The sequence below is a fragment of the Sciurus vulgaris genome (genome assembly GCF_902686455.1).
Source record: "Sciurus vulgaris genome assembly, chromosome: 11".
Taxonomy (NCBI): domain Eukaryota; kingdom Metazoa; phylum Chordata; class Mammalia; order Rodentia; family Sciuridae; genus Sciurus; species Sciurus vulgaris.
The window spans coordinates 25726140-25739265 of NC_136472.1; the positions used below are offsets into that span (position 1 = coordinate 25726140).

The following is a 13126-nucleotide window of genomic DNA, read 5'->3' on the forward strand; positions in this document are numbered from 1 at the left end:
GGCATAAGCATTCTTCCATGGATGGCCTGGCAGCATTGACCAGGGATCTAAGAATGTATGCCTCCTCTTTGTTTCTGTAAGTGTAATGTCTCTCCGTGAGTTTCCTTTGGGTCCTGATGATGCCTAACCACCTTAGCCTTTCTCCAACTCAGGAAAGGAAGCTTCGTGGCATGAGTGCAAGTCTTCTGGCTCCCAGTCCCATGTGCTCTGGAATCGCATTATATGAGACCAGGACTCACACATGTTGACCTCAGCTAGCTCAGTCAAGGTTCAGAATGGAGCAGGGCAATCTGCATATCGGTCAGTGGAGAATCGTGGTAAGGAAAATGTGGTGAGAGACTAGGATGCAGAGAGGGATGAGTCAGAGATTAAGTGGGCACTGGGGAGAGGTGTGGGAACCTTGTTGGCACTGGATGCCTAATGACTGGAGGAAATGAAAAGTGCCAGTGAGGAGAATTGGGCATGGATTGAATGGATCCTTAGAAAGCAATAACATCATCCAGGAATCAAGTTTAGAGGACAAGAATTAGGAGATGAAGTAGAAATAAGGACTCAGACAAAGCTTCGTGGTCCTCTTGGGGGTGCTGAATCCAGGGAGATGCATCAAAGGATAGCTCTTCTGAAACCTCTGAAGGGAATGTAGACAAGTTGAAAACAGTGTTTTGGAAACCAGTTTTAGAAAACCATTAAAAGTATAATGAAGGAAAGCTGCAGTGAAAGATAATGCAATAAGCAAAGGCAATAGAAAGATGTATTACAGAGACACAGTAACGCTCTCCTGTCTGCCCCATATTGTCCAAAGAGGGGACTTGCTGACTTTTTAATTGGTCACCCTTCCTCTGCTCTTTTTCCACTAGTCCAATCACTGCATAAAAAATGATTTCACTTTCCAGTTGACAAACATTCTTGATGACTTCCCATTTTCTACAGAATAAACCCCAAAATCTGTAACAGTCCTTCATACACTGCTCTCAGAACATTTTTGTTGTTATCGTTACCTTACTCCAGTGACACACAGTGCATCTACAGTTGCTGGCTCCATTCTTAATTGCTCTTCCCATCTTCCATAAAAAAGACGTACCTTTCAATATCTAGCTCACAAGCATCTCAGACCGGTAAGTGTTTCTATACAACTCACCCAGTTCTTGAAGAAGTCTTTTGTTTTGTATCATTTCAGGTCACACCACCCAAATAGCTGCCTTTTGGTAGTGACCTCATGGCTGCTACATACAATGTGACTGAATTCATCTTCCTGGGACTGTCTCACAGTCAGAAGGTGCAGAGAGTTTGCTTTGTGATTTTTCTGCTCTTGTACATGGCAATCGTGCTGGGGAACTTCCTCATTGTGCTCACTGTCATGACCAGCAGAAGTCTGGGATCACCCATGTACTTCTTCCTCAGCTACCTGTCCTTTGTGGAGATCTGCTACTCCTCTACTACAGTCCCCAAACTCCTCTCAGATCTGCTGGCTGAAAGGAAAACCATATCTCTGTGGGGCTGCTTGGCACAATTTTTCTTCATGCACTTCTTTGCGGGCACTGAGATTTTCCTGCTCACGGTGATGGCCTATGACCGCTATGTGGCCATCTGCAAGCCCCTCAACTACACCACCATCATGAGCCAGCAGGTGTGCATGGTCCTGGTGGGAATGGCATGGGTGGGAGCTTTTGTGCATTCCCTTTCCCAGATCCTTCTCGTCTTCCAACTGCCCTTCTGTGGCCCCAATGTGATTGACCACTATTTCTGTGATGTGCTTCCCTTGCTCCAACTGGCCTGCTCAGACACTTTCCTCATTGGTCTGCTGATTGTAGCTAATGGGGGGACCTTGTCTGTGACCAGCTTTGTTATCCTCTTGGTGTCCTATGCGGTCATTCTACTTCATCTGAGGACTCGGAGTTCTGAGGGTAGACGCAAAGCCCTTTCCACCTGTGGGTCCCACATCACCGTGGTTATGTTGTTCTTTGTACCTTGTGTCTTCATCTATCTGAGGCCTTCTACCACTCTGCCTGCAGACAAGATGGTAGCTGTGTTCTACACTGTGGTGACCCCACTCCTCAACCCTGTCATCTACTCCCTGAGAAATGCTGAAGTGAAGAAGGCCATGAAGAGACTGTGGATCAGGATGATGAAACTAGATGAGAAATAGAGACTGAGCCTTGGTTACTGGTCCTTAGGTTTGGAATGATGCTCAGTCCAAACTCAAGGGGCACAATGGGTAGAAGGAGGATAATTCCAGAGTTACCAATCTGGTGTCCATCTGTAAAAATGTCCTTTTATTCACTTGTAAAATATTTCCTCTTATGAATGTACTGAATATACCTAGCCATTTTTAGTTGCTTCTAATTTTTTATACTGTAAGTAACACTCTTTAAGTATCCTTGAGTAAAAATCTTTAACTAACTTTTGATTTTGGAACTCATTTCCTGTGGTGAGTTTACTCTCTTAAAGAGTAACTTTACTCAGACTACTCAAAAATACTTAAAAGAAGGAACTCTTTAAAATTCTTTCTAAAAGGCCAGCATCACCCTTATATCAAATCCAGACAAGGAGTCAATAAAAAAGGAAAACTACTGACCAATATTCCTGACAAACATAGATACAAAAAATTTTCAACAAGGCCAGAGATACAGCTCAGGGGTACTTAGTTCTTTCCTGGCCTATATGAGGCCTTGGGTTAGAACCTCAGTACTGCAGAAAAGAAAAGAGAGAGAGAGAGAGAGATTGAGAGACTGACTTCAGTAGAGTAAGTTTTTCTTTTATTGGTTCTTGTTAGTTATATATAACATCAGGATTCATTGTGACATAATTTTGAAAGCATGGAATATAATTTACTCTAATTCAGTCCCCAGAACTCCCCCTATCTCTCCCCTCTTCCACCCATTCCCTTTATTCTACTCTACTGATCTTTATGCTACTTATACATTTCATCTTCTGGATGCACATGATGGTAAGAGTCACTGTGGTATATTCATATATGCACATAGGAAAGGTAGGTCAGATTCATTTCACTCTTCTTCCTTATCCCCCCAGTAGGTTTGATTGACTCATTTGTTAGCCATATAGGAAAAAACTTTAAAACATAATGAGGTAAATAATCTACATTTAATTTAGGACTAGGGATATAGCTTGGTGGTAGAGCACTTTCTTAACATATGTAAGGGCCTGGGTTCAAGCTCCAGTATTGCAAAAACAAAATTTTTTTTTCAATAAAATAATAGCTAACTGAATTTGACAATCCATCAAATTATGATGCAGGGAAGGAAGGAAGAAAATGAGGATGAAAGGAAGGTTAAGTGATTTCAATCTACAAAACATTTATCAAAATGTCCTCTTTACAGAGATGTAGGTAGACAGAACAATAGGATAACATAGTGGAATAACCATGGGTGACAGTAATTACTTAGCATTTCATAATAATTGGTGGAGTGAATTTTGAATGTCCCCAACACAAAGACATGATAAATGTATTAGGTGATAAATATGTGAACTGATCTGATCATTACACATTTCGTACATGCACTGAAACATCATATTGTACCCCATAAATATATGAATTACTACAGAGGGAGGAGGAAATCAAGGAAGTGATTTTAGCCTACTAAACATTTGTCAAGATCCTCCACTTTGCATTTACCCTTGGTTTGAGCCTTCCAATTACCCAAACCCATTATATTGTTAGATATATGCAGTCAATAGTGTCCCAGAAGATTCAGTGACAACTCCTCACCTCTATCCTTCAAACATTACATCAGGGTGTCCTGGTTACCAAGGAGAACCACAGCAGAAGTAACATTAAGTCCTACATTTGTTGCTGCTGTTCTGAAATATCTCACTAGAAATCCATATCAAAACCGTAATAATCAGTCATACGTCTTTCTATCATTGTCCCATCCCTGAGTTCTCCTTCTTGCCCCACAGCTTCCTCATGGCGATTTTCACCTCTGCATTTCTGAGTGTGTAGATGATGGGGTTCAGCATGGGGGTGATGACCATGTAGAACACAGCCACCAGCTTGTCCCCAGTGAAGGTGGACGAGGGCCGCATGTAGATGAAGATGGCAGGTCCAAAAACCAAGATGACCACCATGATGTGAGAGGCACAGGTGGAGAGGGCTTTGCGCCTCCCCTCTGCAGAGCAGTTCCTCAGGCTGGACAAGATGACGACATAGGAGGACACCAAGATGGTGAGGGAGAAGATGGAAATTAATCCACTATTGGCCAGCACAATACCCCCCCTCCACAAAGGTGTCCTTGCAGGCCAGCTTGAATAAGGGATGGAGGTCTCAGAAGTAGTGGTCGATCACTTTGGGACCACAGAAGGGCAGAGGGATGGTGATGAGAAACTGAATTATGGAGTGAATGAAGCCCCCCAGCCAGGAACCAGCCACCAGCATGTGACATAGTTGACAACTCATAATGTTCATGTAATGAAGAGGCTTGCAGATGGCCACATAGCAGTCATAGGCCATCACCACAAGCAAAATTATCTCAGTAACTGCAAAGAAGTGGAAGAAGAAGATCTGAGACAGACAGCCCTTCAGGGAGATGGTTTTAACCTTGGCAAGTAAGTCAGTGATGAATTTAGGGACCACAGAAGAGGAGTAACAGATCTCCACCAGGGACAGGTAGCCAAGGAAGAAGTCCATGGGGGAGCACAGACTCTTACTGACACTGACCATCACAATGATGAGGCCATTGCCCACCACAGTGGCCAGGTACATGGAGAGAAACAACACAAAGCACACTTTCTGCATCTCTGGATCCTGGAAAAGGCCAGCGATAACTAACTCAGTCACATTGTTTGTACATGTCATGGATTGGATTTGGAGAAGATGGATCTCAGAGAAGACCCCTGTGACAAAGGAAACACAGTCATAAGGACATAGCCTCTGAATTCTAGGAGACCCTCTGGTTTTGCACGATCCCATGGCTTCATGAATTGGTAATATATTTTGAAAATGGGATCTAGCTCACTCTCGGACAGCAGTTCATATGTAATATATGGGCATTCACTACTTTGCTTGTCACTGTGTCCAAGTTTGCCCTTCATGGGCACACTTTCTTGTTGGAAGCAGGTGAGGATTTTTTTTAATACAATTCTCTGAACCAAAGATTTTATTAAGCAACTCCCATGTACCTACACAACTCAGGACACAGGAAAAGAGAAGGAAATGAGGCTCCACGCTCAGGAAGCTTGGAATTTCATGTGATGAAAGGGCACAGTGACACAATGAGGGAGAGAACACCCTCAAGATTTTCTCTGCTCTTAAAACTACTTTGATTACAGATGAATTGATAAAGAAAATGTGGAATGTATATACTACATGAAGTATTATTCCCAGATAAAGAAGAATGAAATTATGGCATTTGCTGGTAAATGGATGGAATTGGAGAACATGGTATTAAATGAGATAAGCCAGGCTCAGAAAGTCAAATGTTGAAAGTTTTCTCTAATAGACAGAAGCTATTCCAAAATAAGGGGTAAAAGAGAAAGAGAAAAAGGGAAATTCCATCCAAATAGAAGAAAGACCAGTGGAACCAATGAAGGGAATGTGGGGAGAAGGAGGGTCAGCATAAGGGAAAAACAATGGAATTGATCTTACCTAACTTTCCTATCTACATATGAGTATAACAGAGTGAATCTTACATCATGCATTTCCACAAGACACTAACCAAAAAAACAAAAAAATTAAAACATATAAGTAAATAGCAGAAATATCAGTAGTAGATGGAAGGAACAGAGGGAGGGATGAGGGGAGGGAAAAGAGAAATGTTGAGAACTGAATTAGAGCAAATTATATCCCACGTATTTATGATTATGTGAAAATAAATCCTAATGGTACATAAAACTAAAGAGAACAAAATAAAATTTTTTTAAAAATTTTTGAATGTTTTAAAAAACTACTTTGAAGTATCTCTTACTGCCCTGAATTTTCCTTCTTCCATGTGCTTCCATTCTAAAAATATATTACATGTGGCCCCCAATTTCAGTCATAGTGAAAATCTGAAGAAAAATACAAGGTTAAAACCTGCCGAGAGGGCTGTGGATGTGGCTCCGTGGTACAGAGCTTGCCTAGCACGTGTGCAGTACTGGGCTCGATCCTTAGAAGCACATTAAAAATAAATAAATAAAATAAAGGTATTGTGTCCATCTATAACTAAAAAAATTTTTTAGTTTGAGAAAAAAAGAAAACCCTTAGTATTGTTTCCGGCTAGAACTAGAGAAGACACAAGGATTGATCAGGGTAAAAGAAGAACAACTACATGGACAGAGGAGGCTTACTTACTAGAGCAGAGGAATGGAGATAGCAAGGCACCAAAACAGCTCCAGAAGGCCACAAGGCAGTCTGGTGGCCTGAAGGACACTAGTACATCTGTGTGCCTGATGGTCACATTTTCATCGTCATCCCAACACCCAAGGTGACCACTGCAGCCCTTCACTCAGGGTCTACTGTGCGCTGTACTGTAAGCACTTCCACATCCTCTCCTCACTTCATTCTTCCTTATCCCTTTGAGATGGCTAAATGACAAGTGACCAAACCAAGACTCAGACAGGTTTAGGATCTTGCTCAAACTCAGCCAGTGAGTGACTGAGCCAAAGCCAGGACCAGGCTATCTAGAAGATGGAGGACATGGGGTTATTACTCTGGCACCTTAGAAAATGGCACCGAGACCCATGGCCAATACAAAGCTTCCCAAATCCATTTATTATTCCCTGTCTGTGACTAGCACAAGCCTTGTAGGAAATTCCAAGTTACTGGTAGTGCTTCAGTTCCACCTTCTCTGGATCATCAGAGACCAGGGAGCTTTGTGGAATCAGAGTGTGAGGTTCAGGGATCTGCCTTTCTTCCCCCATCCCGTGGCCAACATTTGGACAGGGGTCCCAGCTGCAGCTGGTAGACCAAGCCATGGCATCTGTCACTATCTGCCAGCACAGGCCACCTGATGGCACCCCTCCTGCACTGGGTCTCAGAGCAGCAACACTGTTCTCTCAGGCCCTCACACCAGAAGCCTCAAGGTTACCTCTACCTCATGCCCCTCCTCCCCCTCCATATTTACACTGTGCCACATCCACTGATTTCACCAGTCCCTCTGGCTGGCTGTCATCCTGCAACCACCATCTCCCAGCAGGACAGGAGCCCATATGAGGATGACTGCAGACCACCCCATGCTCCATCTGTCCCCAGGTGTCCATGGTGTTCATCCCCCAATCTGTTCTTCATACTAAAGTTAGAAAGTCACCCTGAGTCTCCCTCTGCTCACATTATTTGGAAATGTTCACTGTCTCCCTGAGCCTGGCAATCAGACCCAAATTCCTCCACCTGACTTTTAGAACCCTCTCCAGGACTTTACCAGCCCTCCAGTTCTCTCTTAAAATGCCAAAACTCTTACACACATGCACACACATCATTTCTGAATCCTTACACTCACAAGCTTACCGTAATGGACCACATAATGTGCATTTTTCTTAGTGCATTAGAGGGATTTAATACAATATATAAGATGCTTCCAAGGGATCATTGTGAGAGTCCAAAGCTGATAAATTCCCGAAAGGTAAGTGACCTGTCTATCAGTGGAGGGCAGAGCTCCATGTTCCTAGATCTCTGAAGGAGGGAAGCAAACAAATCAAGTACCTAGTTGAGTACCTTTCACTTTTCTCAGAACTGATCTAAGGAGGCCCAGGGTGTGAGCCGTGCTCTTGGTAATGTATTCAACTCTGCCAACCACCTGCCTCTTATCTGAGTTTGAATTCAAGATGTTTGGACTTGTAAGAGAAATAAAGGTAAACATATAAAAACCAATCTCAGAAATCACTGAGAGATAAGAGTATAGTTAGGTAATATCTGGTTTTTCCAGGCTTTCTCCTCAACAGAGGATTACTGATCACATTCCTCCTTTAAATTTACCCTTTCCTTTTCTGTGTTCTCTCTTCTCTATTTATTTCCCTCTTTGCTACTTGTAACCACCATATCTCCATTTATGTGATGAAAAATGCCTCCCCTCCCCTGAAATACTGCCTCACCTAGAAGCACAGAAACCAAAGGTGGCAAACATATAAAGCACAAATCATTATGGAGTGTAGATTCTGCATCAAGCAACTGAATGGTCTAAGGACCACAGCAAATTAATACAACATGGGCTATGGCAACAGAAAATATAAAAGAGAACTTGATCTGCCAAAATGACTCTAGAGTGAAGTAAGAGAACCTCCACCCAAGCACAGGGGTCTACCTGGTGTTAACCAAGTAGTACTTCACGAAATTCCAAAATTATAAATGACTTTAAGAGCCATCAATTTTATCCTATATACATTTAATTGCAATGAAAATGATCAATTTAATTCATTACTCAGTGCCTCCTCCAAAATTCATCAACTCCAACCACCTCATTCCATAAATGAACCCATATGACTCTAATTGGACAGTTAAGTTGCCCAACATCCTTTGCCTCTTTAGAAATTGTGTGCCTTATTTCTAGTCACTTCACCTACCTTGGGTCAGAAGAGCAGGTGTGGCTTTGTGCTGCCTTGGAACAAGGAATTGGACCAGATGGATCAAATCCACTCAGGAGTCTCCAATTCAGCATGAAGCTAACCACTCGGCTGAAATAGATGATTACTCAAGAAGATGTTCTGGTCTGAGAAGACAAGGATAGTGAGGGGCATTAGATTCCTCCCTGCAACTTCTGATCCTTGAGCAAGCAAGCACCCTGAGCTATGTTACCACCCAGCAGACTTCTCACTCAAGACCCCCAGTGGGCAAAGTCCCACATCACACTCAGCTAATCCACTCCAAGATTAGTGATGGAAGAATTTTCACAGATTTTACTCTAATTCCCTCTGATTATAGGTGAGGTAATAGGTTTTCAAGCTGCCAGAGTCATACACTAGTTATTTGCCAAGTTTCTGACTCAGAAATCAGTGCTCTTCCATCAGCATTAGGCTGTCTTCTAATGCATTAGGAGGTAGTTGCTACTGGAATTCAAAGATATCCCTTTGTTACAAAGGAAAATGACCAATATTTGTCGTAACTGTTAGAAAACAAAGTAGATTAAGCCTAAGGTAAACCAAGAAGGAAAACTCAGAGGATCTGTACCAAGAGTACTATTTGGATTGATAACATTTTAGAAATAAACAAGAGCCGTACAAATCAGCAAAACCAGAGATCTTTTTTTTTAATTGTAAACAAATGGAATACATGTTGTTTTCTTATTGTACATGGCGTAAAGGCATACCATTTGTGTAATCATACATTTACATAGGGTAATGTTGTTTGATTCATTCTGTTATTTTTTCCCTTCCCCCATCCCTCCCACCCCTCTTTTCCCTCTAAACAGTCCTTCCTTCCTCCATTCTTGCCCCCCTCCCACCCCACATTATGTGTCATCACCCACTTATTAGCGATATCATTTGTCCTTTGGTTTTAGAGATTGGCTTATCTCACTTAGCATGATATTCTCCAATTTCATCCAGTTGCCTGCAAATGCCATAATTTTATCATTCTTTATGGCTGAGTAATATTCCATTGTATATATATATACCACAGTTTCTTTATCCATTCAACAATTGAAGGACATCTAGGTTGGTTCCACAATCTGGCTATTGTGAATTGAGCAGCTATGAACATTGATGTGGCTGTATCTCTGTAGTATGCTGATTTTAAGTCCTTTGGGTATAGGCCAAGGAGTGGGATAGCTGGGTCAAATGGTGGTTCCATTCCAAGTTTTCTAAGGAATCTCCACACTGCTTTCCAGAGTGGCTGAACTAATTTGCAGCCCCACCAGCAATGTATGAGTGTACCTTTCTCCCCACATCCTCGCCAACACCTGTTGTTGCTTGTATTCTTGATAATCGCCATTCTTATCATTCTTATCATTCTTATTCCTGAGATGGAATCTTAGAGTGGTTTTGATTTGCATTTCTCTTGTTATTAGAGATGTTGAACATTTTTCCATGTTTGTTGATTGCTTGTACATCTTCTTCTGTGAAGTGTCTATTCATTTCCTTAGCCCATTTGTCGATTGGATTATTTGAATTCTTGGTGTAGAGTTTTTTGAGTTCTTTATAGATTCTGGAGATTAGTGCTCTATCTGAAGTATGATTGGCAAAGATTTTCTCCCACTCTGTAGGCTCTTTCTTCGCATTGCTGATGGTTTAATTTGCTGAGAGAAAGCTTTTTAGTTTGAATCTATCCCAGTTATTGATTCTTGCTCTTATTTCTTGTGCTATGGGAGTTCTGTTAAGGAAGTCTGGTCCTAAGCCGACATGTTGAAGATCTGGACCTACTTTTTCTTTTATAAGATGCAGGGTCTCTGGTCTGATTCTGAGGTCCTTAATCCATTTTGAGTTTAGTTTCATGCATGGTGGAGAGATATGGGTTTAGTTTCATTCTGTTGCATATGGATTTCCAATTCTCCCAGCACCATTTGTTGAAGAGGCCATCTTTTCTCCATTGCATATTTTTGGCCCCTTTGTCTACTATGAGAAAATTGTATTTATTTGGGTTTGTGTCCATGTCCTCTATTCTATACCATTGATCTACCTTTCTATTTTGGTACCAATACCATGCTGTTTTTGTTACTATTGCTTTGTAGTAGAGTTAAAGATCTGGTATTGCGATACCCCCTGCTTCACTCTTTCTGCTAAGGATTCCCTTAGCTATTCTGGGTTTCTCATTCTTCCAGATGAATTTCATAATTGCTTGCTCTATTTCTGTAAGGTACATCATTGGGATTTTAATTGGAATTGCATTGAATCTCTATAGCACTTTTGGTAGTATAGCCATTTTGACAATATTAATTCTTCCTATCCAAGAACATGGGAGATCTTTCCATCTTCTAAGGTTTTCTTTAATTTCTTTCTTTAGTGTTCTGTCGTTCTCATTGTAGAGGTCTTTCAACTCTTTTGTGAGATTGATTCCCAAGTATTTTATTTTTTTCGATGCTATTGTGAGTGGGGTAGTTTTCCTAATTATTCTTTCCAGAGATTCATCACTTATGTATAAAAATGCATTAGATTTATGTGCATTGATCTTATATCCCGCTACTTTACTGATTTCACTTATGAGTTCTAAAAGTTTTCTGGTGGAATTTCCAGGTTCTTCTAAATATATAATCATGTCATCAGCGAACAGGGATAGTTTGAGTTCTTCTTTTCCAATTCGAATCCCTTTAATTTCTTTGGTTTGTCTAATTGCTCTGGCTAGAGTTTCAAAGACAATGTTGAATAGAAGTGGAGAAAGAGGGCATCCCTGCCTTGTTCCAGTTTTTAGGGGAAATGCTTTCAGTTTTTCACCATTTAGAATGATATTAGACCGGGTGAGTCTTCCCTGCCGGGTGAGGTTTCCCCACAAGGACGGTAAAACTAGAGACTCAGGCAGAAACAGGCCTTGCCTCAGCCTGCAGCCTAGGTCCCCTTTGGATGACCATTGGTCAACAAGTGAAGGCACCTCTGCCCACTAGCAGGGACTATACCCCACCTGAAGGCCACCACCCCTAGAGAGGCAGCTTCCTTGTGGAGCACCGCATTATCAACTTCCTCCAAGACTTCAGGCTACTGAAGGCTAAGGGGGGATATATATAGAAATCTTCAGGGACATTGTAAGTCAATAGAGGAAATCTGCAATATCTCAGCAGTCCACTGATACCTGAACAATATGAGAAAACAAGGGAAGAAAATGCCCCAAACAAATCTAGATGTTACATCAATAAAATCCAATGACAGCATGGTGGAAGAAATGACAGAAATGGAGTTCAGAATGTACATAATTAAAATGATCAGGGAAGCAAATGGGGAGATGAAAGAGCAAATGCAGGCACTGAATGATGAGATGAAAGAGAAAATGTAGGCATTAAATGAGCACACCAATTGACAGTTAAAAGAGCAAATACAGGAAGCAAAAGATCATTTCAATAAAGAGTTGGAGATATTGAAAAAAAAAAAACAGAAATCCTTGAAATGAAGGAAACAATAAACCAAATTGAGAACTCCATAGAAAGCATATCCAATAGGATAGAACACCTGGAAGACAGAACCTCAGACATAGAAGACAAAATATTTAACCTTGAAAACAAAGTTGAACAAACAGAGAAGATGGTAAGAAATCATGAACAGAATCTACAAGAACTATGGGATATCATGAAAAGGCCAAATTTAAGAATTATTGGGATTGAGGAAGGCCTAGAGAAACAAGCCAAAGGAATGAACAATTTATTCAATGAAATAATATCAGAAAATTTCCCAAATCTGAAGAATGAAATGGAAGATCAAGTACAAGAGGCTTATCGGACTCCAAATATACAAAATTACAACAGACCCACACCAAGGCACATTATAATGAAAATACCTAACATACAAAACAAAGACAGAATTTTAAAGGCTGTGAGAGAAAAGAACCAAATTACATTCAGGGGGAAACCAATACGGATATCAGCAGATTTTTCAATCCAGACCCTAAAAGCTAGAAGGGCCTGGAACAACATTTTTCAAGCCCTGAAAGAAAATGGATGCCAACCAAGAATCTTATACCCAGCAAAACTTACCTTCAAATTTGATGATGAAATGAAATCCTTCCATGATAAACAAAAGCTAAAAGAATTTACAAAAAGAAAGCCAGCATTACAAAACATTCTCAGCAAAATATTCCATGAGGAAGAGATGAAAAACAAAGAAGCAAATCAGCAAAGGGAGGAATTATCCTAAAGGAATTGTCAAATAAAGGAGGAAACAAGTTGTGTCAAACAAATAAATAAATAAAATTTTAAAAATGAACCAAATGACCGGGAAACCAAATTATATCTCAATAATAACCCTGAATGTTAATGGCCTGAATTCATCAATCAAAAGACATAGACTGGCAGATTGGATTAAAAAGAAAGATCCAACAATATGCTGCCTGCAAGAGACTCACCTCATAGAAAAAGATACCCATAGACTAAAGGTGAAAGGATGGGGAAAAACATACCATGCACATGGACTCAGCAAAAAAGCTGGAGTATCCATCCTCATATCCGATAATGTGGACTTCGAGCCAAAGTTAGTCAGAAGGGATAAAGAAGGTCATTTCATACTGCTTAAGGGAAGCATAAATCAGCAAGATATAACAATCATAAACATCTATGCCCCAAAC

At 40.9% G+C, this 13126-nt stretch overlaps 1 protein-coding gene and 1 pseudogene across 2 annotated transcripts; one reads left to right on the forward strand and one right to left on the reverse strand.

The window, feature by feature from the left end:
- Window positions 1-1158: 1158 nt before the first annotated feature.
- Window positions 1159-2146, forward strand: LOC306639087 (olfactory receptor 4X2-like; the record flags this gene model as incomplete). The annotated part of the gene is made up of 1 exon (XM_079102518.1): window positions 1159-2146. The coding sequence occupies exon 1, from the start codon at window positions 1217-1219 to the stop codon at window positions 2144-2146; it is 930 nt and encodes a 309-aa protein (XP_078958644.1). The 5' UTR covers window positions 1159-1216.
- A 1550-nt stretch (window positions 2147-3696) lies between these two features.
- On the reverse strand, window positions 3697-4813 carry LOC306639057 (olfactory receptor 4B1-like; annotated as a pseudogene). Its single transcript has one exon. The product of its transcript is annotated as an olfactory receptor 4B1-like (transcript).
- Between the last annotated feature and the right edge of the window lie 8313 nt (window positions 4814-13126).